Source organism: Lepidochelys kempii, chromosome 2 (assembly GCF_965140265.1).
Source record: "Lepidochelys kempii isolate rLepKem1 chromosome 2, rLepKem1.hap2, whole genome shotgun sequence".
Lineage (NCBI taxonomy): Eukaryota > Metazoa > Chordata > Testudines > Cheloniidae > Lepidochelys > Lepidochelys kempii.
This window is the reverse complement of record NC_133257.1, coordinates 249,635,982-249,662,127: the sequence shown is the minus strand read 5'-3', so window position 1 is coordinate 249,662,127 and position 26,146 is coordinate 249,635,982. Positions and strand designations below refer to the sequence as shown.

The 26,146-nt window shown below is 40.9% G+C and overlaps 1 protein-coding gene across 3 annotated transcripts in view; it reads right to left on the bottom strand.

Moving 5' to 3' along the window:
- Positions 1-26,146, bottom strand: part of PTPRN2 (protein tyrosine phosphatase receptor type N2) — a 1,054,095-nt gene that overhangs the window by 608,581 nt on the left and 419,368 nt on the right. For all 3 annotated transcript variants that reach the window (XM_073334545.1, XM_073334547.1, XM_073334546.1), the window contains 2 exons: positions 11,541-11,991; positions 1,020-1,274 (listed from right to left, as the gene is read on the bottom strand). In XM_073334545.1, the coding sequence (XP_073190646.1) occupies positions 1,020-1,274; positions 11,541-11,991 (706 nt within the window). The remainder of the gene's footprint in view (positions 1-1,019; positions 1,275-11,540; positions 11,992-26,146) is intronic.

The window sequence follows — 26,146 nt, the reverse complement described above, 5'->3', positions numbered from 1 at the left end:
TCACCATTCTGCAGTTAAATTATAGTCAGACTTTGCAATCACATCACTGTCTGAAGTCAATGGTTCTTCTTTTGAAAAACATTAAGAATTATATCTCAGTAATTTGTCCCAGTGTGACTCAGGACAAACCCATAGGACTGTTTCATTTTAAACCAGACACAGTAGTGATCATAAAAAAAAAATAATAATTTCCCTAAATCCATATTAGAAGGAATTTGGGCTATACTTCTGCTGACAAGAGTTCTGTTCCCATTAATAAATAAATAAACAAACAAATAAAAGATAGTAACTTAAAAGACAACGTTTGCCACAAAATAGCACACAGCGTTGGTATCTGAGATACTGCAGCATGTCCTACCATATGAGAGGGGTAAGTAAAAACTGTAATATATCATATCTTTCTGCATAGTAAATGTAGAGTTTTTAATGAAAATCACAGTAGCTGGATTACTGATTACTGGACCACCAAAAATCTGTGTTCAAACACAACCAAATAAGTGTAGTGAATCTCCTTAGTTTCCTGAGCAGGAAGAGGAAGAAGTTGCTTGTATATATTTGCTTGTCTGAGAGTTTTGTCTGCATGCAATTACGATACATGAAAGTATGATTACTTGTAAAGCAAAATGGGGTAAATGTTTTTGCTTTATCATTTATATATTTAAAAACAAGATTCTGGGAATAAAAGAATTCTTTTTATTATCATTTTATTTAAACATCTCATTCTCAAGAATGAGAAATTAGGCCTAATAACATAGAACAGTTTACCTTTTATCCTGTTTATGGAGCTTGAAGATCCAGAGCTCACAAATAGCCACATTTACCTTGCATACATGTCTACATTGTAAAAAGCAAATTTGAAGACTGAAACTTTCCCGACCTCTGCCAAAAAATACAAAAACTCTCCCTCCCTGTCTTCTTTAAAAAACAATGAATAAGAGAGACCATACTACTGCAGTTAAAATAAAGAGGAAAATGACTGTAAATTGCTTTTTGTCATGTTTATCTTTTTGGTCTAGTACCTTGTATATTAAAATCGGCATCCATTAGTCCAGTCTCATAATCTGCTCCTCCTTGTGCATCCACTTCCTTGACTTCTGCTTTTGCTGTCTCTCCTTCAAACTTTCCAGCTCCATTTTGCTTTTCTTCTGCTACATCAACAACTTGAATGGCGTCAGCAATAATATCAGCCATCTCATCAAGCTCCAGTGGGCTAAGATTATCCACGTTCACCTTGTGTTTCTTCAGGTCTTTCAATATATCCTGAATAAATTTTTCTGAGTCAAAAAAAAAAATCACCAACATGATCACTGGATTTATTTACATGCAAGAGAGAAACATTGTGCAAGTGTTATATGCTTATAATATTTTCAGGAAAATGTAAGACATCTTTTCCACTTACAGAAACAATATAATAGCACACCCAAAGGCTGGATTTGGTGAGCCCTATCATACTCTGATGACAGATGACTGCCTTGCACAGGAGGTGCACTTTGTTTCAGAAAGCAGGCTTCCAATTCAGTGCACGACCAGCTTGTGACAGATGCTGAAGGATAGAAGTCAGTATGGCTTCGTTAGCTGCACTCACGTCTCTAGCACAAAATTGTTGCTGTTTTTCTTTGCACCAAGAATCATCACACTTTTCCAATCTAAACTGACTTAACGTGACCTAAAGTGACTTGACAATAGTAGTCAATTAAGATAACTGTTAAGGTAGCTTGATGGTTATTTATTTGATTATATTAAAATAGCACAGGCATGATGACTACAATTACATGTAGGAAATACTGTGTCAGCTGGTGTATGATTCAGCTCTATCTACCATTCTATGAATCAATCGTTGAGCCATATTTTATATTATAAGTCTTGTCTAGTCAATAAGTTGTATAGGTATCATTACTGAAGTAAGAGATAGCTAAGGATAAGGATTTTGGATAAACACACTTTCTGGTGTGATTATTTATTTATATATTTGTGAATTTTTTAAATACGGGAAGTAGCTAAAACATTATTAAAAATTTTGGAACGGGGAAAGACATGTAGAATAAGCTCCCCTCCTACGACTGAGATATTTATATTTATCTACCACTACAATCACAACTGTAACAGCCCAATGAGCATCCAAAAAAAAGAGCTTTTATTTGACTGTCCACTCACACTTCATTGCCACTGGGCTGAGTACTCTGCAGACCTTATCCAAATCTCCTTTGGAGATGCCTCACTTAATTAAAGGTTTCCTATGGTCTCAGAAACCATTTTTCAGCCACATGATCTCTTTTGTGCTTATCAATACTGACTACTAATTCACCAGTTCACCTGAAGAAGAGCTCTGTGTAAGCTTGTCTCTTTCACAAACAAAAGTTCGTCCAATAAAAGATAATACCTCACCCACTCCTCACTAATTCACTATACAGTTTGCTACCATGCGTCTGTGTCTCTCTGTTTACAAAGCAGGTATTTTTAGGTCTGTAGTGTCAGGTAGGAAAAACAACAACATAGAAACATTGATATCTCAAAAAAGGGTTATAAATTGCTTTTAAAAGTTGTGTTGAAAAGTATATTCTATGCCTCCAAACAAGATGAAAGCAGCCCATTGAGGTGGCTAGTGTATATTCCTTGCACTAATGAAAGAACCTGTGCAGTAAGGTTCTATTCAAAGTAAGTCAATTTGGTAGAATTGGGAGCTATATTTGAAGGGTGCTGCATAATACTGTACAACTGTTACACATGTTTAGCTTATCGTTTACTACTGGCTTCCACTGACCATTAGGAAATGAATATCTCACGTCAGTGTTTCCCAAACTTGGGACGCCGCTTGTTCAGCGAAAGCCCCTGGCGGGCCGGGCCGGTTTGTTTACCTGACACGTCCGCAGGTTCGGCTAATCGCGGCTCCACTGGCCACGGTTCACCGCTGCAGGCCAACGGGGGCTGCGGGAAGTGGCGGCCAGCAGTGACGACCGTCACCAGTGATCAAAAACCAGTAAAAAAATGATTAAATGCCTTTCTTCAATTGGGTATTCTAAAAGAACAGATGAATCTAGGTTTCTCTGCATGGGCATACAGAAATCAAAAAAGCTTTAGTCAGACTTAGCCAGGATGAATCCCAGAAGCCTTCTGCAAGATTAGAAGCTCAACAGTTAGCTCAGAAGATGAGCCATTAAAAAAAACACACTAAGGATGATAATGTGGGATACTATACTGCACAGATTTAATAATACTAGCAAATCAATGCAATTGCCAAATTTCGGTTTAGGCATTAGTTCTGGGTTGTGCACTGTTTGTATAGCTAGATGAAAATGATCAGGAACAACAGGCAAAATAATGAAGAGGAAGCAAATAAACCAAATAGGGAAGAATGGACTAAATGTCCGTTGCAACCCAAAACAAAAAAAGCTTTTCAGGTATGTTGATATATATATACATGGCAAATCATAGTACAAAAGAGTATGTTTGAAACACCATGTATGATTGCATGACCTCAGTGAATCTATAAAAAGAACAGTGGAAACCTAAAACAAAATCAATGACTGTTTTCCAGTAGTTTTTGATCATGAATACATGTGTAATCTCTGGACCATCAAGATTTTGAAGGTTTCATGACCATTTTATGTATTTTCTGCACCTTTCCCCAAAGAGAAAAGTGAAATTTACAAATTGTTATCAACTCTTTCTATCACATAGATTACACTAAGAATCTACTTCTGCCTTTCTAGCATACACATAAATACTGAATGCTAATTTTCAGCACTCAAAAGAGTTAGAAGCCACCTCCATAGTACAATGAGCAAACTCAACTCAGGGACTTTGACCTCCTAGACATTAAAAGTCATTGTACCAAAAAATTAGACTTAGGGTAACATTTTCTAAAATGCCTCAGAAGCCTAAGTCTCATTTTAAAAAGTGATTTAGGCACTTAGAAGCTCAAGTCTCACTGAAAGTAAACATGATTTAGGCTTCTAAATCCTAGCAAAAAGCGTGTAGGGTTTATTTCATTGAACAAAAAAGAGTATAAAGTATGTTCATTTAATTAAGATAAACAACATAAGTCAGGACAGTGGTAACATCATGTAGTTTAAGTTCTTGCTGTAAACTGGGGAAGTCAGGTGGTTTCCAAGTTCAAACTGGCGTTGGGCCCCAGAAGACTTTAATCTCTGTCTGTCCAGGATTAGGTTCTACTCCATACAGATCCTGACCAGCCATGACATTCAGATCCAGACCCAAATTTCCCCCTAAAGTTGAGATCCAAGATTTTGGTTCAGGCCACATCTAATTAAAAATGTTATATAAACGTAACATTATTGTATTTTTCTAAAGAGCAGTTTAATGTCCTCACATCAGAACCAGCTGCCAAATCAGCAACTGAGTTACTGAACAACAAGCTGCCAACATAATCTTGTCATTTCAATTTCACTTTACTTTTTTCAAGCTCTCTTCTTTTCTTTGTATATGTTATCTGGCAAAGTCTTATCTCCTTAGTCCACTTCCATAGGTTCATAGCTGATAACAAAGCACAGTCTCAACTGAAAAATGGAAATAAGGGCAAGAGAAATCACACAAGAGAATATGAATGGCCACAGGCCCTGCTCCAGATTCCACTAACAGGCTCTCTGCAGGTCCTTCTGGTTCACGGAATAAACCAGAATACGAGAAGCTTCCTGCCTCCCTGTGATGCTGCTATTCCTGATCTAGCCAATGTCACCAGGAAACTGCCCATCAAAAAGAACAACTCCTGAAAAACAGCATCATGCCAGTGCTGACTTCAAACTTGACAAAAACTAGGCATTACAGTACTGTATGCTACCATTATTGAACCACTACTGTCTTACCTATTAAAAAACCAGAAGAGTTGCAGAGCAGAGCCAGTGCTGAGGAACTTGAGGAATGTGATGTGTTTAAGTATGCCAGAAGGAGCACCAGCAGAAGTCTATCCAGACGGTCAATACAAGCTGGTGAAAATGATTTGCTTTGTAAAAAGGTCTGGGGAGAGAGCTTGTGTATCTACCTTGGACTAATAAATATGCTGTTAAGTAAGTGTTTTTGTTTATTTTAAATATGGATGTTTTCCCACTTGTGCTGGCACACAGCCATTCTTGTATATCATTTTCAGCTGATAAGATGAGAAGCCCATTTGAAATACAATAAGGGGAATTTATAGACCTCTGTGTTGGGTCCTGTATTTATTGAAAAACCCTTTTGGGAATTTCAGTTAGTTCCTATGAATTTCCTAAAACAAGGAAGAAGAGGGTCAGAAGTTAGTGGATATTGTAATACAGCAGGTAGCATATGTGTGTGCATGCATGTCTGTGCACGTGTAAACTTCAGGGTGCCCGTATCACTCTTCCTCTCCCCAGTACTGGATAGAATCAGAATAGGGAACGCTGAACTATCTCAAGGAGAAAAGGAGTACTTGTGGCACCTTAGAGACTAACCAATTTATTTGAGCATGAGCTTTCGTGAGCTACAGCTCACTTCATCAGATGCATGCCGTGGAAACTGCAGCAGACTTTATATATACACAGAGAATATGAAAAAATACCTCCTCCCACCCCATTGTCCAGCTGGTAATAGCTTATCTAAAGTGATCATCAGGTGGGCCATTTCCAGCACAAATCCAGGTTTTCTCACCCTCCACCCCCCCACACACACAAATTCACTCTCCTGCTGGTGATAGCCCATCCAAAGTGACAACTCTTTACACAATGTGCATGATAATAAAGTTGGGCCATTTCCTGCACAAATCCAGGTTCTCTCACCCCCTCACCCCCCTCCCAAAAACCACACACACAAACTCACTATCCTGCTGCTAATAGCTCATCCAAAGTGACCATTCTCCCTACAATGTGCATAATTAAGGTGGGCCATTTCCAGCACAAATCCAGGTTTTCTCACATCCCCCCCACCCCCATACACACACAAACTCACTCTCCTGCTGGTAATAGCTCATCCAAACTGACCACTCTCCAAGTTTAAATCCAAGTTAAACCAGAACATCTGGGGGGGGGTAGGAAAAAACAAGAGGAAATAGGCTACCTTGCATAATGACTTAGCCACTCCCAGTCTCTATTTAAGCCTAAATTAATAGTATCCAATTTGCAAATGAATTCCAATTCAGCAGTTTCTCGCTGGAGTCTGGATTTGAAGTTTTTTTGTTTTAAGATAGCGACCTTCATGTCTGTGATTGCGTGACCAGAGAGATTGAAGTGTTCTCCGACTGGTTTATGAATGTTATAATTCTTGACATCTGATTTGTGTCCATTTATTCTTTTACGTAGAGACTGTCCAGTTTGACCAATGTACATGGCAGAGGGGCATTGCTGGCACATGATGGCATATATCACATTGGTGGATGTGCAGGTATACGAGCCTCTGATAGTGTGGCTGATGTTATTAGGCCCTGTGATGGTGTCCCCTGAATAGATATGTGGGCACAATTGGCAATGGGCTTTGTTGCAAGGATAAGTTCCTGGGTTAGTGGTTCTGTTGTGTGGTATGTGGTTGTTGGTGAGTATTTGCTTCAGGTTGCGGGGCTGTCTGTAGGCAAGGACTGGCCTGTCTCCCAAGATTTGTGAGAGTGTTGGGTCATCCTTTAGGATAGGTTGTAGATCCTTAATAATGCGTTGGAGGGGTTTTAGTTGGGGGCTGAAGGTGACGGCTAGTGGCGTTCTGTTATTTTCTTTGTTAGGCCTGTCCTGTAGTAGGTAACTTCTGGGAACTCTTCTGGCTCTATCAATCTGTTTCTTTACTTCTGCAGGTGGGTATTGTAGTTGTAAGAAAGCTTGACAGAGATCTTGTAGGTGTTTGTCTCTGTCTGAGGGGTTGGAGCAAATGCGGTTGTATCACAGAGCTTGGCTGTAGACGATGGATCGTGTGGTGTGGTCAGGGTGAAAGCTGGAGGCATGCAGGTAGGAATAGCGGTCAGTAGGTTTCCGGTATAGGGTGGTGTTTATGTGACCATTGTTTATTAGCACTGTAGTGTCCAGGAAGTGGATCTCTTGTGTGGACTGGACCAGGCTGAGGTTGGTGGTGGGATGGAAATTGTTGAAATCATGGTGGAATTCCTCAAGGGCTTCTTTTCCATGGGTCCAGATGATGAAGATGTCATCAATATAGCGCAAGTAGAGTAGGGGCTTTAGGGGACGAGAGCTGAGGAAGCACTGTTCTAAATCAGCCATAAAAATGTTGGCATACTGTGGGGCCATGCGGGTACCCATAGCAGTGCCGCTGATCTGAAGGTATACATTGTCCCCAAATGTGAAATAGTTATGGGTAAGGACAAAGTCACAAAGTTCACCCACCAGGTTAGCCGTGACATTATCGGGGATACTGTTCCTGACGGCTTGTAGTCCATCTTTGTGTGGAATGTTGGTGTAGAGGGCTTCTACATCCATAGTGGCCAGGATGGTGTTGTCAGGAAGATCACCGATGGATTGAAGTTTCCTTAGGAAGTCAGTGGTGTCTCGAAGGTAGCTGGGAGTGCTGGTAGCGTAGGGCCTGAGGAGGGAGTCTACATAGCCAGACAATCCTGCTGTCAGGGTGCCAATGCCTGAGATGATGGGGCGCCCAGGATTTCCAGGTTTATGGATCTTGGGTAGTAGATAGAATATCCCAGGTCGGGGTTCCAGGGGTGTGTCTGTGCGGATTTGATCTTGTGCTTTTTCAGGAAGTTTCTTGAGCAAATGCTGTAGTTGCTTTTGGTAACTCTCAGTGGGACCATAGGGTAATGGCTTGTAGAAACTCGTGTTGGAGAGCTGCCGAGCAGCCTCTTGTTCATATTCCGACCTATTCAGAGTTGTCACTTTGGATGGACTATCACCAGCAGGAGAGTGAATTTGTGGGGGGGGGTGGAGGGTGAGAAAACCTGGATTTGTGCTGGAAATGGCCCACCTGATGATCACTTTAGATAAGCTATTACCAGCTGGACAATGGGGTGGAAGGAGGTATTTTTTCATATTCTCTGTGTATATATAAAGTCTGCTGCAGTTTCCATGGCATGCATCTGATGAAGTGAGCTGTAGCTCACGAAAGCTCATGCTCAAATAAATTGGTTAGTCTCTAAGGTGCCACAAGTACTCCTTTTCTTTTTGCGAATACAGACTAACACAGCTGTTACTCTGAAACCTATCTCAAGGAGGCCATGCATTACTAACAAAAATCTCCTTTACCTCGAGCTGGAGGATTTGAGATCTATCCCTGCTATTGCTGTGGAATTCTAAGGGACCAGCATCCTGACAAACAGTAAACATTAGGTTTTCATATATTTATTATAATACTGATTTCACCAGTGATTCACCTGAGAAACAGCTGGTTGGTGACCATGACATAGGATGCTTGGGGTATTTTCAAAAGGTTTTTTGCACTTTAAACAAGAAAACTTGATTTTTATTCATAAAAATCCCTGTGAATGCCTCACTTGGGCTTAGGCAGGGGAGCCTGAAAATGTAATGATTCATGAATCAAACTAGTCTGCACAAAGCTGGGCTCAGTTGCACATCGACTTGTGCAGTTGGCAGGTTTTTACTTTAACAATTGGAGTTTGTCTCGAAAGCCAGTGCCTGCTCAGATCACACCACTCCTGGGCACCCTCTGTCTTTCACACCTGTTAGTTATGAGTGGTTTAAGAACATTCCCAGGCATTTTCCTGTGCATGAGTGTCTCCCTCCTGCTCCCTAGTTAACCTCCTCTTGTTCCCCACCAACTCTCACTGATGATCTGCTCGAGGCATTCTGTGTTGTTCTGCCAGACTTATTCTCTTCCTTTCCGACTTCTGAAACATGTGGCCAGAGTAGGGACACAAGCTCAAGTCACTGTCCTGTGCTCTGTTTAATATGTGAGCACTTCTGTGGTTGGCACTTTGACCACGTATGTTAGGAAAAATAGGGAATGCTGATGATTTGACTGACTGAAGAAGAAGAATGGGCTGGTAGCTTGCACATGTACAGAAAGGCCACACAACCAGCAAGATTAGAGGAAGATTAGGAGCAGGGGGAGATGGCAGATTCAGAGGAGAAAGGGGAAAAACAAGAGAAGAAACAAAATCTCTCCACAGATACACAACTATTGCCCTCAGTGCAAATCTTCTGTGTAGACTTTAAGGTCAGAAGGGACCATCGTGATCACTTACTCTGAACTCCTGCACACTGCAGGCCACAGAACCTCACCTAGCAACTCCTGAAATAGACCTCTTACTGAGTTACTGAAGCCCTCAAATCATGGTTTAAAGACTTCAAGTTACAGAGAATCCATCATTTACACTAGTTTAAACATGCAAGTGATTCATGTCCCATGCTGCAGAGGAAGGCAAAACCCCCCAGGGTCTGTGGCAATCTGACCTGGGGGAAAATTCCTTCCTGAGCCCAAAGATGGCGAGCAGTTAGTTCCAGAGCATGTGGGCAAGACTCGCCAGACAGATACCTGGGAAAGAATTCTCTGTAGTAACTCAGAGCCCTCCACATCTAGTGTCCCATTTCCAGCAGTTGGGGATTTTTGCTAATGGCAGTTGCCAACGGGCCACATGCCATTGTAGGCAATCTCATCATACCATTCCATCCGTAAATTTATCAAGCTCAGTCTTGAAGCCAGTTAGATTTTTTCCCTCCACTGCTCCCCTTGGAGGCTGTTCCAGCACTTCACTCCTCTGACAGTTAGAATCCTTCGCCTAATGTCAAACCTAAACTTGTTGATGGTGAGTTTATAGCCATTTGTTCTTGTGTCCTCACTGGCGCTTAATTTAAATAACTCCTCTCCCTCTCTTGTATTTATCCCTCTGATAAATTTATAGAGAGCAATCATATCATTAGGCTAAACCTCTGGCTGGATTTTGGCAGTTTGCTACAGGCAGGAAAGCTGCTCAGATTGGCAGATTCAGTCCCTGTCCATCACTTCTAACAACTGCTACTTTATACTGTGAATATACTGATGTGTTACCTTATGTGTATCTAAAAGGACTAATAAATGACTCAAAGAAGCAAAAAAAAATAATCAACAATACTACTGATTCTTCACATGAATCGTTTCAGGACATTTAATAAGTTCATATAACTGCATATATAAAAGCAAGCTAGCAAAACTGTACCTTACTACAGGATACGTTATGCATGTGAAAGTCAAAGAAGCACAATCCAATGAATTTTTAAACATGTTATTCACTGTAAGCATTAAATATGTTTGTTGCCTATCGACTCCTGCTAGGAAAGGTGAAGTGGAACAGTTGGAGGACAGTATAACCAGTATGGGCCTATTTTCCTTTGAGTGTAGCCGCAAAACCATGCAACCTGTGCCTACAGTGCCATCTGGATTTGATTTACATTACAGTTTGTTCTTTGAAACCTATAATCCCTCGAGGTACCATACCAAGACTGCTTTCACTTTGGGCATCCATTGGACTGCAGATATTGTCTGCCTTCAGACAAAAAGCCAAAGTTTCAGCAATTTTGTGTTTCAAAAGCAAACAAAGGAGAAAAAACTTTGTTGGTAATGTAAACTAGGGAAGGGACTCATGAAAGCCCTTTTCTACATGGTCAGATGGGGATCAGCTGGAATTAAGGTAGAAAGAGCAGCTGCAAGGCATCAAATCCATATGCATAGCTGAGCATGAGGGATTGATTCATTGATTTGGCAGGCACTCTGAACTGCAACAGTAACATCAATACTTGGTTTAGTTCACACAAATGTTCAAGTGGATGCACACTACTTTCCAAACTCTCCCTACCCTCAAGCCATGTAAGGAAGATACAGGTTGACTCACGAAGCACCACTGAAATAAATCACAAGATCCCATGACATGTTACACTATGATTGTTAAGTATCTGTTAAGCCATAGGAATATGAATAAAACAAATTCATAAAAATCATGATCTGCTCATGAACAGTTAGCAAATAGAAAAAAAGGTCAAATTTGGCAAATAATTGTTTGCAATTGATAGTTCAGCCAATTCCAGCTGAAACCCTCATCCTCCTGCTTCCCCATATCTCAGGTCTTCGTGAACTGACAACCTGCTCCTCTTCACATGCAGTATGCCAGAGTTTATATGATTGAGTATATTTCAGTAATTATTCTCTTTTTGCTAACTTTTCATTTTATCCAGGGTCCTCCAATTTACAGCTAAATAAAGAAAACAGAAGACCAAAAACAAAGAGACAGTTCTACCTAAGTACTGTGCAATGTGACAGATGTGCATGAAAGCTGATTTGAGTACAAATGGATTCCAACAGTTAGTTATTGTTTATAAAGTGTTTTGAAAATGTAGAGTTATATAAGTGCTAGGTATTATGGAATGCAGTACATTTTTCACATGCAGAAGGGGAGGATGTGTTGAAGGACGTGGGAAGCAGTATGTAGGGAAGGAATGGTTAGATTTGGGCTGTTACGGTTGTGATTGTAGTGGTAGATAAATATAAATATCTCAGTCGTAGGAGGGGAACTTATTCTACATGACGATTTTAATGCTTATAAAATCTATTATAATCTTTGCAAACATGCCTAGAACACATGATGGAAGCTTCACAGATGATAAAATAAATAAATAAATAAATATAAATCTTACCATCCACTGCATTCAGAGGATCTTTAGGATCACCCTGAGGAGAAGCAGATTTATAACTCAGCATCTCTGAACTTGGTCCCAGCACTACAGCTCCAGGTCTCTGCAGGAATGGCTGATTCATTTTAAAGTCTTCTGTCTCTTCTTTGGCAAAGGTTCCATCAAAATGGCCAGTCTGAGATGAACGGAACCTATTTGCATAGAGGTGAGACCATTTAGTCCTGCCAATGGAGCTTTTATCATTGTTCCGTGCTGCCATCTTTTGAGCGACATAGGCACGTAGTGCAGAAATCAGAGCTTTTCTGTCGAGTTCTGCATCTGACTCTGGCGGGAAGCTGTCCAGCTGAGGTTGATTGAAGGTCCTCAATGCAAGATTCTCAGCAGACTTTTGCTGGGTCAAAGCAGGTGCTTGTCCTTTGGACTTCTGCATCATGTAGTCTATAATGAGGTCATCCTGGAGTGAAAAAAATTAGGTTAGGCCATTATTGCAATGTATCGTGCATTATAACGCTTACTTGTTGTTCAGGAACATAGAGTCATAGAAGTGTAGGACTGAAAGGGACCTCAAGAGGTCATCTAATCCAGTCCCCTGCACTCAAGGCAGGACTATGTAATAACTAAACCACTCCTAACAGGTGTCTGTCTAACCTGTTTTAAAAGCCTCCAGTGATGGAGATTCTGCAACCTCCTCGTCAATTTGTTCCAGTGCTTAACTACCCTGATAGTTAGGAAGTTTTTCCTAATGTCCATCCTAAACTGACCTTGCTGCAATTTAAGCCTTTTGCTTCTTGTACTATCCTCAGAGGTTAAGGAGAACAATTTTTCTTCCTCCTCCATGTAACAACTTTCTTTATGTATTTGAAAATTGTTATGTCCCCTCTCAGTCTTCTCTTCTCCAGACTAAACAAACCCAATTTTTTCAATCTTCCCTCATAGATTATGTTTTCAACATCAGACCTTTCATTATTTTTGTTGCTCTTCTCTGGACTTTCTCCAACTTGTTCATATCTTTTCTGAAATGTGATGCCCAGAACTGGACACAGTACACCAGTTGAGGCCTTGTCAGCACGGAATAAAAGGGAAGAATTACATGGGCACACATTCCATTGTATTTTAATGCTAGGCAAAATTAATCAAGAAATCAAAATCTGCCACATAACCTTCCGACCAATGTGCAAACTCGGGTACACTTGAAGGATTGCTTTAAAAAGACACTATATTTTGTTACTTACGTTACTAATATCACTTTAGATTATTACAGGTGAGAAAATCATAAAATTCAATTGGCTTGCAATTATGTATGCTCTTTTTATATTGATCTGGACAAAGAAAATCCAATGAAGTCCATTCTCCTTTTGTTTTTATTCATTTCAGTTTCAGAATCTCAATGCTGCAACGACTGGGTTTCAGACATTGCAGAACAATGTCTATTTGTTTAAAAATAACTGTTTTCATTGAATTTTTAAAATTTCGGTTTTTTAATTAAATTTTAGTAGTTGGTATTCCTTTTTAAACTACAGATGACACTTACAATAATAAGCTGACTCCTCTAATTTCACATTTAGTATAATTAAATGTTAAAAGCATCTTTGTTAAGATCATGTGTTTTCCCTCTAAAGGGTACTCATGACCTGAAGACAGGCTTATCAGTAACCAACCCGTTCTTCCCCCCCCCCCCCCCACCAAAAATAAAACCTAACACTTATGCAACATCTTTCATTTTAAGAGACCACTAAATACTTTACAAACTTAAATTGCAATATTTAGGTTGTAAAATCTTATTTAGATTATCACTCTTTGAGACAGGGACTGTTTCATAACCTGTACAGTGCTTTGCACAATGGGACCCTGATCTCAACTGACTTTCTAGGTGTTACTGTAATATAAATAAATACTAACCACAACAATAATATACAGTATTGGAATAGTTTGAATATATAGTATGCTGATCATTTTGGTCCCTAATGACATGAAACCCGGCAGATGTGTAGTGTTGCTATGCACTGTTAAAACAACAGTTTAAAACAGGAAATGTAACATTCTGAATCTAGATTGCAGAGAAATATATACTTCTCAGGAATGCAAATTGCTAGAATGTCATTACACAAATTGGAATTGGGCCAGAAGACCAGTATTAACACACCTCCTCTCAGTCTCCATAAAGATGAAAGAGGTCAGGAGTGGACCTTACGAGTTCAGAAGATGAAAGAATGAACTTCAACTTTTATCCAGTTCTTCATTTGGGGGCCATTATTTTATTCTTCCCCACAAGTAACTTTAACACACCCTCCCCCCCCCCCCCCCCGGCCTCCATTAGAGAGATGATTTTGCAACATCTTTCCTTTGCCAAGAAGCAGATTCCCCCTCAGAGTAATAGTCACTCCATGAATTTTCTACAATGGTTTATGTTCATAGAGAGTGGAGAGCTATAATCTCCTTTGTCAGCAAAGAAAGTGCATTTGAGTTCCATGTCTGTGGCACACTAGCACATGCAGATTTACCTTTGAGCTTTACCTCTTGAACAGACAATGGCTACGCATTTAGCTGATGCTGAACCTCTGGGCTAATCACAGAATCATAGAAATATCATGCTGAAGGGACCTCAAGAGGTCATCTAGTCCAGCCCTGCGCTGAGGCAGAACCAAGTATAGCTAAACCATCCCAACAGGTGTTTGTCTAACCTGTCCTTAAAAACCTCCAATGATGAGCATTCCACAACCTCCCTTGGAAGCCTATTCCAGTACTTGACTATCCTTATAGTTAGAAATTTTTTCCTAATATCTAACTTAAACCTCCCTTGATGCTGATTAAGCCTCTTTCTTCGTAGTGGAGTAGAGTCTCTCTTAGGGAAAATAGCTTCTGGCTAATACACACTATTGGATGTTCTTCCCCTTAGAAGTCCTGGGACAACACCACCCCTTGCTCCACATCTCAAGCATCCATGTGGAGTATGAACAGTTGGGTGAAGTCATGGTGGAAGAGGACTGGTACTTTGCTCAGAAGATCTTTCAAGATCCTGAAGGCTTTGTCACAGGCCTCAGACCAGCAACTTTCTTGGGGCTAGAGTTCTTAACTAACTGAGGGTGCTGCTATCATGACGAATCTAGGTATGAATCATCTATAATATCCAGCCAGGCCCCAAAAACATCTAACTTGTTTCTTTATTGATGGAATAGGGCAATTGCTCAAGGCCTGGTATTTCTCAATCAGAGGTCAAGTTTGCCCCTCCTGACAATTATGTCCCAGGTATGTTACCTCATGAAATTCCAACCAGCACTTGGCCTGGTTTTCCATGAGGCTGGCTTGCTTGAGGGCCTGTAGGACCACCAAAATATGCTCAAGGTATCTTTCTCAATTACAACTATGAATGACTATATTGTCTATGGAGGCCACTCCATACTGGGCTGTGTGATCACAGAACCATGTCCATCAGTCACTGGAAGGTGGCCACGGTACCATGAGGCTGAAGGGCACAGTCCTGAACTGGTACAGTCCAAAAGGGGTTGCAAAGACCTTTTTCATCAAAATCCCTTGGTTAAGGGAATCTACCAGCAGATCTTGATCACATCTAAGGTCTAGATAAGCTTCTCTGCCCCCAACCACTCCAACAACTCATCAACTTGGGGCATGGGATGTGTGTCAAACATGGATATCCCATTCACTTTCCTCAAGTCAATGCAAAACCAAGTCATCCCAAGCCTTGGGCACCAAGACAATGAGTCTCCGCCACCCACTGTGAAATTTGTCTACTATCCCTAGGTCATCATCACCTAAAGCTCCCAAATGTACTAGATTCCACACCTTCCTGGACAGAAGATGGTGGCTCTCACTGACTCTCCATCCAGGCACCTTTGTGGTGTGGTGAAAAAACAAACAGGTTCATCCAGGTCATGATGAGATCACAGAAGGAAGAGATTAGGCCACTTGCAATATCTGAGTCAGTTGGGGTTCCAATAGCCTTCCCTGCAAGGAAATTGTGTCCGGGTCTTAGCACAGTGGAGCCTGGGGGCCAGGTCTGGATTTGGTGTTGGGTGTTAGGAAGGTGTTAAGAATAAGGTCTCACAGTCCCACCGTACCCTCAGAAGACTTATATGGTAAATCTGGGTTTCTTTCCTCTTCCTGGACTACTATATCTCGTAATGCACTCGTCCCTCCGGCATGCCATTTTAGTCATTAACTTTGACTGTTACCTGGGCAACAACAGCAGTACCTGTTGCCAGGGTGGAATTCACATGAGCCGGTGCCCTATTATAGGCTTGCTCAAGACAGTTCAGGGCCTTTAAGAGATTTTCCTTCACAAAGTCCTGAGTGTCTCTCATAGCTGGAGAATGTACTGCACTACGCTGGTGCCTATGGGCTCCTGATTCTCCCAGGTACCTTGAATTAGGTCTAGAATCCCCCCAGGTTATTTACCATATAACAACCTGACAGGCAAGAACCCCATTAAGGCCTGAGGAATCACGCAACTGCAAATTAGAGTGGTGGATCCCAATGGAAAGGGTCCTCCACCATAAACTTTCTCAGCAGCCCTTTTAGGGTCCCATTGAAGCATTCAAGTAGGTATCTATTTGTGGGCAGTGAATGGATGTTCTCTGAGATTTGATTTTCAGTAGCTTACACAAATTCTTCCTCAGTTATGACATGAAGTTCATTCCTTGGTCCATTACTATTTATTTTAGGATCTCTACCTTCACAAAGACCTTCATAAGTTCCATGGTTGGCACATTAGTTGTGCAAAGTGGAATAGCCTTCGGGTACTGTGTTACATAATCCATGATCTCCAGTATGTGTTGGTGTCCGTTTGCATTCCTCTCTAGTGGTCCAATCAAATCCATGCCAGTCCTCTCAAACGGGATGTCTAAAACCAGCATTGGTACAAGGCGGGCCTTTAGAGAACTCTTGGGTCCTGCTAACTGACACTCCAGGCAGGACACACAGTAATCCCTCACCTCTTTATAGATGTCTGGCCAATAGAACCAACTAGTAATTCTTTCAAGGGTTTTCTCCCTTCCCAGGTGGCCGGTGCACAATACTGAGTGTGTAAGACAAAGTGACTCCCAATGAAAAAGCCAGGGTAGCAGAAGGCAGGCCCATACTTCATTAGTCTGTGGTTCGTGAACTACTGGATAGAGTCATTCCTTATCTTAAAATGTGGCCATTGCTCTAGCTTCTCTTGGTTGATTACCAACCCATTGACAATGGCCAGCTGTTCATATGCCTAGCACAAGATGACATCTCCCTTTTGTTCCCCTACAAAATCCCTGTTCTCGGTCAGCCCGTGCTGCTTTCTGTAGCTCCCATAGGCCAGAAACAGCAAACCGCAGACACTGAGAGCTGCGGGTGGCCGTGCCTGTGGATGGTCAATGTACAAAAACTGTCTCTCGGCCTGCCAGCGGATTACCCTGACAGGCCCATGGGCTGCAGGTTGCCCACCACTGAACTACACAGTATTTCTTTTTAACAGGGGCTCAGTCAACTTTATGTTCATCTGAATGTTTGTACTGCATAGTTCTGATTGATTGCCATTGATCTCGCTTGAAAATGAGTAATTTTACCAGGTTTCCCATATTCAGCATAGGGAAATCTGGTCACCCTACATATCCATGGATATACATTTTGTATCTGCACAGGGCTCTACTTATCCACTGAGGGCAGGACAAGAAGAAATTGGCTTAAGCTGCAGCAAGGGAGATTTAGGCTAGACATTAGGAAAAACTTCCTTGCTGTGAGGGTAGTTATGCATTGGAACAAATTACCTAGGGAGGTTGTGGAATCTCTGTCACTGGAAGTTTTAAAGAACAAAAACCTGCCACGGACGGTCTAAATAATACTTAGTCCTGCCCCACACACCACACAACAGAACCACTAACCCAGGAACCTATCCTTGAAACAAAGCCCGTTGCCAACTGTGTTCACATATCTATTCAGGGGACACCATCATAGGGCCTAATCATATTAGCCACAATATCAGAGGCTCGTTCACCCGCACATGTGATATATGCCATCATGTGCCAGCAATGCCCCTCTGCCATGTACATTGGTCAAACTGGACAGTCTCTACTTAAAAGAATAAATGGACACAAATCAGACGTCAAGAATTATAACATTCAAAAACCAGTTGGAGAACACTTCAATCTCTTTGGTCACTCGATTACAGACCTAAAAGTGGCAATACTTCAACAAAAAAACTTCATAAACAGATTCCAACAAGAGACTGCTGAAGTGGAATGAATTTGCAAACTGGATACAATTAACTTAGGCTTGAATAGAGACTGGGAGTGGATGGGCCATTACACAAAGTAAAACTATTTCCCCATGTTTATCCCCCCCCCCACGCCCACTGTTCCTCAGACGTTCTTGTCAACTGCTGGAAATGGCCCACCTTTTTATCACTACAAAAAGTTCGCTCACCCCCTGCCCCCCCGCTCTCCTGCTGGTAATAGCTCTCCTTAAGTGATCACTCTGGTTACAGTGTGTATGGTAACACCCATTGTTTCATGTTCTCTGTGTATATAAATCTCCCCACTGTATTTTCCACTGAATGCATCTGATGAAGTGAGCTCTAGCTCACGAAAGCTTATGCTCTAATAAATTTGTTAGTCTCTAAGGTTCCACAAGTACTCCTTTTCTACAAGGACAAATGTGCATATAGAAACATGCAGCCTGAAATCCCAGGAAAGACAAGGCATGGGTAAATAATGCAATACTAAAACACAGTATCTAATAAAGAATAAGCTATTGCTATGTCAATTGGCATGAAAGACAGTCTTTCGATTTTATGGAATGGGGACGGAGCTACCTACACTACAGAGCTTTGAATCTGGTAACTATTTCTTTTTACTTTATTTATTTTCATATCTAATAATAAACATTAAAGGCCACTGTGCTAGTCCTGTTTCAAGTGCTGTTTTATTCTAGACTCATGCATATGAACACTGCTGGTTTGTCTAATTTCAAAGTTAAATGAGTTTGACAGGGTAACACCTGAGCAGGGTAGTGGTTTGTTTGTTTTTTAATATCCTGAATTGCTATTGATTACAGGGACTTGTTAACTCCCTCTGTGGTGCTTTTGGATGCATGACAATAGACACTGTTAACCATTATTATGGAAATAACATGCATTGTTTTGTAGTTATGGTACTCAATTAAGTTATGTCATTGCTGTAAGAGCCTTAAAAATTATATTAAGCTGTCACAAGGCTTTTTTGGAAAATTCTGGCTCTCCTGCTTTAAATAATGTTTTTTTAATCCCATATCACCCTTCAAGGAGTGATGTAGATAATCCACATGAGGCACTATCAAAAATACTGTAAAACCTAAACATTAACCTTTTTGAACACAGAATTATCAGGGCAATGTCTGGTGTGGTTAAGTTAAGTAACTGACATTTTCCCTTTGAAAGTTCACAGAAGGGCACATTAAACTATACGTTGTAGATGCACACTGAGATAGTTTATAGAATATGCATTTTCTTTTGCAAAGAGCTATTGAAAAAAAAGAAGGTTGAGATGTATACAGAAGAGGCCGGTGAATGTCAGTTAATTTGCAGGTAAGAGATGGAATAACTTTTTAACTTCCAGTTCACCTACGTGAGGGCAACAGAGCAGTGGTGCACTGAATTACCATTTATGCCTAAACATGCCTTTCTTTGGAGAACCATTTGCCCAATGTGGAAGAGGCGTACAGTTGGTGAAAACCCATTTTAAGAATATAGAAAGACACAGCATCACAAAAAATAATTTTACTTAGCACTTTCACAGGACCTTTCACATTCAGTGCTTATAAACTTTAACTCATCCTTCGCATCCGTTGACTTCAGTAGGGACACAATAGCTAATTACAATAGTTTAACACAAAGTTCACAGTGCCAATTTGATAAGGTGGCAAAATAAACTGCAACATAAAACACACATTCAAACCAGAACCCTTTGGGCAATAATGAGAGAAAATAAGAGTTTTCCAAAAGCCATCAACAGCACAATAAGCTAAAGCTTTTCTTCAACATATGTATTAAAATAGATGTACATCTTTCAGTTAGAACAAAACTCAGTAGTGAATGAACTACACACCCCTGCATCATATGTAAAAGCACTATGCCAGAAATACCATATGCTCATGTAAATCCTACATATCCAAACAAGACCACAAAAAGTATAGTACAATTACTATATCAGCATGTGGGATGAGTGTTTTACAAAAATGGTACTCAATGTTGTGGTATACTTTCATACTAAGAGAAAGCTGGCTGATGAGACATTTAGACACCCTGGACCAAATTAGGCCTTAGGATGCCTATATATAATTACAGTTAAAGTCAACAAAAGCATCCACAAGCAGAATTTAGTCCTCTGGACAAATATGAATTAAAATGTCTTCTATTGTCACTAATGGTTTGCTTACATATATCTGTGACATGACACCATACAAGAAACCACCACATTTAGTTCCAGTACTGGAAAGACCATTCATATACACTTAAACCAGCAAAGGACCTGAAGCAGAGCCCCGTTGTAGTCCAGCCATGATGAAAGACAGATCACCATGCTCACAGTTTTTATGTAGATTCATAGATTTTAAGGCCATGAGGGACCATTATGATAATCTCTTCTGGCCTCCTACATAACACCAGCCAAATGGTTCACTAATAATTCTTCCATAAATATCTTTTGCTTTCTTTCTGAGACCTGTATCTTTGAACCCATTTAAAAGCTACATCAGAAAAGAATGTTAATTAATACTCTGTAGTTAGTGTCAAAAGCTTATTGACGATCAAGCAAAATGGCTCCACAGAGTCTCTTTTGATCAGAACTAGTGAAGACTTTGCCTCTAAATCCTGATTGTGCAATTTCAGTGTAATAGAAAGGTCTGGCATCTGATTGCAAATAATATGGTAATTTACTCTGCTGTAAATGTAGTTGGCACAGATTTGATTGAAAACTGTATGTTCTCTCATTTTTAAACAAAAAAAAAAAGAGTGGATTAGTACTCTGGTTTCCCTTGCGTACAAGTTCTTACTTCAGTTGTGTTACAAATGTTAAGACCAAAATGCTTGCAGCCCTTCTTGACTTTTGTGGTGATTCCCCAGTTCTCCTGTTGGCTTCCCAAGTCATTTCCGCCCACCTGGCCCTCCTAGAGGTTCATCTTTCCCTCTCAGATGTTAACAGTTATGGAACTTCCTAGTCTTAGCCTTCACAGTTCTATCCAGTGCTAGTCTGTAGCTCTGCCTCTCTACCAGTTCTTACTCCTATTGGCTAATGTTCTTGATTATAGGTTCTAATGGAATGACATGCATGAAGTGGAAGTGTCAGTGTGTCTTTGTTTCCATAGCAAACAAAAACCTTAGTTTTACCAGATGATGTGAGTCAAAGAACTGACAATGAAATCATAGATTTATAGATAATAAGGTCAGAAGAGACCATTATGATCATCTAGTCCGACCTCCTGCACAACGCAGGCTACAGAATCTCACCCACCCACTCCTGCGAAAAACCTCTCACCTATATCTGAGCTATTGAAGTCCTCAAATCGTGGTTTAAAGACTTCAAGGAGCAGAGAATGCTCCAGCAAGTGACCCGTGCCCCATGCTACAGAGGAAGGTGAAAGACCTCCAGGGCCTCTTCCAATCTGCCCTGGAGGAAAATTCCTTCCTGACCCCAAATATGGCGATCAGCTAAACCCTGAGCATATGGGCAAGATTCACCAGCCAGATACCCAGGAAAGAATTTTCTGTAGTAACTCAGAGCCCACCCCATCTAACATCCCATCACAGGCCATTAGGCCTATTTACCATGAATATTTAAAGATAAATTAATTACCAAAATCATGTTATCCCATCATACCATCTCCTCCATAAACTTATCAAGTTTAATCTTAAAGCCAGATAGATCTTTTGCCCCCACTGCTTCTCTTGGAAGGCTATTCCAAAACTTCACTCCTCTGATGGTTAGAAACCCTTGTCTAATTTCAAGTCTAAACTTCCCAATGACCAGTTTATATCCATTTGTTCTTGTGTCCACATTGGTACTGAGCTTAAATAATTCCTATAGGAGTTGTGCATCAAGGTAATCAGTGCTGATGGGATTATTAGGAGTTACCAGTTCTCTTCTCTGAGAACAGTTTGCTCACATGTCGTAAGTCCGTTATGGAAGTGTAAGATTTCCAAGAATGGTGTTTAAACAATTTTTCTGTAAGGATATGGTGAAACTGGTACACTGAGCTAACTCATTACCTAAAGGCTGAAGTACTGTAGGCACCCATAATAAACAAGTCTTGGAGGAATATACACATTTTAAACTGAAGTCAATGGGTCTATTCATATGCTTAAAGCTAAATGCATGCTTAAGTACTGTGCTGGATCAAAGCCAGAGTTCTCAGAATCTTGCAGAATCAAGCCTTAACCTTAAAAATCTCCATCAATTATAAAAAATTGTTTGCAGTGAGTTTTTCACAAAAACCAAACATGACGGTGTTATATTGTAAGTAACAACCTTCCCCTCTAACACACACACACAATTAAGCAAGCAAGACTAATGTTAAAATTGCTGGCAACTCTACCTACTCCCACCTGAGTCTTCTATGAGCTAACACTAAATAAGGAAGGGCGTACTTGTGGCACCTTGGAGACTAACAAGTTTATTTGAGCATAAGCTTCAGAGTAGCTCACGAAAGCTTATGCTCAAATAAAATTGTTAGTCTCTAAGGTGCCACAAGTCCTCCTTTTCTTTTTGCAGACACAGACTAACACGGCTGCTACTCTGAAACTAAATAAGGACGACATTTTTAAATGGCCGAGGAAGCCAGCAGGACTCTTCTTAAATCCAGCCCCAGCCCCAGCTTGTTCGCTGCTTAGTGCAAGTGTCTGCACATTCTCTGTCTCCCTGCACCCAGTCCCAGTCCTGTGTTGGAACCCAGCCCTACCCCTGCCTGCCCCAACTCAAGGCAATGTCTCAACAGGCAGCTCTAATTCTTGGTTCTGACTCTGCCTCAACCCTGGACTCTAGCCTTCATGCCCTGGCTCCTGCTCTGCCTGCTAAGCCTTACTCCTACTCCATCCAGTAGGCAAGACTGGTCATGACCCAATCTCCTGATGACTTTTAGCTGATACTTAGCATATATAATACCATTTATATAGCACTTTCTATCTTTAAAGCACTGTACGTACTTTAATTAATCCTCACCTCACCCCTGTGAGGTAGGGTAAATTATCATTCCTATTTTACAAATGGATGAGCTGTGAAATCTCCTAAATGAAACCACAGATTCTTATTCTCAGTAGATAGAGGTTTCTTTTCCTTAGTAGATAATGTTCAGTATTACAGGGTAAAATATTCAAAAATGCACCAATTGGCCCCTTGCTTTCTGTACCCCATTTTTGTGCTAAAACTCAATATTTACATCTCTAACTACTTGGGTTATATCCATAGTCAGATAGAAGTGAAAATACTCAGGTCTGTAGCTGAAGTACAATTCTCCCCTACAGAATTTGCCCCTTCTTAAAGCAAAAGTGAAAACAGCAGACAAAAAGAGGGTCCTGTGGCTAGGGTACTTACCTAGGACTTGAGACCTGGGTTAAAGTCCCTGATCCATCTCAGATTTCTTGTATGACTTGGGCCAAGTCAATTACTCTCTCTGTAAAATGGGGATAATAGCACTTCCCTACCTCATAAGAGTGTTGTGACAATAAAGTCTATAAACATTCAGATACCCATAAAGGGGGCCACATATGTATCTTAGACTGACAGACAATCTATATAGCCTTGGAGAGATCCTCTGTAATTTGCATCCTTATATTCTCACTAAAGAATTTATTTTATATAGAGGTTACATTACAAATTACTCATTTATACTCAGACGGCTAAAAGCAGAACTTAAAGTTCATGTTGCATAAGGGTTTTTGATTTTGCAACAGTCATATACAACAGCACACCAAGAGGTAGTTGGATACCAAAACCAGTATCTGACTATTCTGACTCTGACACAGTGATCCATATTACATCAATTAGGGCTCTGCTCTTTTGAGTTAATGCTCTGGATTTAAAATGAGTAGTGACTGCATGTCCCATGATCTCTTTTATTACCCTATCAGTATTAATGCTGTTCAAAAGAATAAGTTCAAAGTATATTTTAGACTGTTTATTTGAGCACTCAAATTTTCTAAGACCGGGATATTAGTACTAGATGTTTCATAGAAGCATCCAGTAATTGGTTTTCCATTTAGGAAGCTTCTGGAAGGTGGGCTGGGCATCTCTTCTCGGGGCGGTCCTCTGCAGCTGAAACCCATCGTGACTGGTAGAAGGTGGTGGGAGAAGTTCTTAGAGGGGTCACACGGACCACTTCCAGACAGGTCACCCCATCCTGGAACTCCCCCTGATTGGTCAAATCTTCTCTCGGGGCATTCCTATCAGGGCAAAACCCATCCCGATTGGTAGAGGACAGTGGGAGGAGTTCTTAGAGAGGTCCATGACACACCTTGCTTCCGGTCATGTGTCCACCTTGACCCCAGAAGTAATACCCCATGGGGTGGGACTTCCGGTGACTGGTGGGCAGGTCTTATGGGGTCAAGGGGCGGGGTTAATGTTTGATTGACGGTAGGGCCCTAGCAAAATGAGCTCCCATCAATAGCTCACAGTCACACCCACTCCCCTTGCCAGCATCTAATGACAGGTGATCCAATCCATTCCCCTTCCCCTGTAGCTTCTGCTCAGTTCTATAATTTTCTTATCGGTTTGCCAGGCATAAACAAGGATCCTGATATGCTAAACATTCTCCTTTAAACTTCGAATAGATGTTAGTTTTATTTACAGACCAAAATTAGGGCCTAAGATTTCTAGTATCAAAAAACATTCCAGTGGAGAGCAGCACCAACAGGCAGTGCTACTGCAGGAGTAGCCCACAATTATTCCATCACCATACTCTGACCAGAGCAGCTCCTTTCAGGGCAAGAGAAATGGAACCTCCCTCTCATTCCATTCTCCAGAGGGCTAAAGGAAAAGTAGGGATTTCCTGCCCCCAACAAGGAACTAAAGGAGCAATGAAGGGTCCCTCTAACTCTCATATACCCGAATGGGACTAAAGAAACAACTTTTCCCACTCGTATCCCCTACCATCCCAAGGAGAAACAACAGGAGAGCCTCACAGACCCAGCAAGCACATACAACACAAGTGCTCAACAGCAGGTGACAGCCTTTTATCTCATCCCCAGATGGAAAACAGAGCATCTTTTTCCAGTACATCTACCTCTTTAAGGCAAACATCTGCCCACCAGTTTTATATATATATATATATATATATATATATATATATATAGCCCCCATCTCTCTAGTATCAGAAGCTTATAAAAAGTGCTCCCATGACTGCACAAAGGCATAAAAAAACCACCCCCGCATGGCAAATTGAGACACAACTGTCTCCACTTTCCCCCACTCAACAGAGTGGCATGAACCCGCAGATGCCCCTCTCTTCCTTTCTTTCCTTAGAGGTCCTTTGCCTCCATAGTCTGCCACTTTTCTGCTTCTCTCCTTGCCACAGTAGCCTTTGCTCCTTCTTCTCAGTCACATTTGTTGAAGATTTCATTCCGAGGCTTTCCAGGAGACCCAGCTATAGGATTATTATAATACCATCCACAATATACCAGCATGGCTACTGTGAACAGCAAAACTTGTCCTCCTTTAATACCAAAATTTCTTCAGTATCAAATATGTCTTGGGCATTCTAATCCAACAAAATGAATTACCTGCCTAGGTTTCAGCAGAGGCAGGATGTAAATAAGTCCAGTTTTCTCTGAAAGGAAGAAACTTGCTCCAATTTAGAGGAAAAATCTGTAATTTGAAGCCTCTGTGATTCTGTATTTTCAGCTACCTAAAAGCCATGCCTTTTCAGAGAGTGAGTGAGTGAATTAAGTCTAGTATTTGATTGAAAGGATTCACAAATATTTACACTGCAGAAGTTTGTGAGAAGGTAAAGCCCTCATTAGGCCTCGGTGAAAAAAATGCCAGCTAATGTCTAAGGGACAAATGCCACCAAGTGCTCATTTCCTGAATAAATTTTTCCAACAGAATTACAGTGAAATGTTCTTTAGAGCTCTAAGCCCTGGGAAAGAAACTCCTCAAGCCTTGTGAATGACTTTCGGTTTACTCGCTGGTGAGGTGATTATCAAATGTTAAAATACACCTATTGAGCTTGCAATGGATAATGTCTAAAACAATGCTAATAAAAAAAAAAGGCATGACACGAGGAACTCAAACTGCTCCAAGCATCAGAATCATTGGGGCTTCTGTAACTGACAGTAAACTACAGATAAAGTTTGTTGTGTCCCACGACTTAAGCCTCAAGATGGTTATTACTGCTGCTGTGGTGTGTGAGGTAAACCTCAAGCTCACTGATATTTACTTATATGTCAGGTTTCAGAGTAACAGCCGTGTTAGTCTGTATTCGCAAAAAGAAAAGGAGTACTTGTGGCACCTTAGAGACTAACCAATTTATTTGAGCATGAGCTTTCGTGAGCTACAGCTCACTTCATCGGATGCAAGAGCTCATGCTCAAGTAAATTGGTTAGTCTCTAAGGTGCCACAAGTACTCCTTTTCTTTTTACTTATATGTGCATTTTAGAA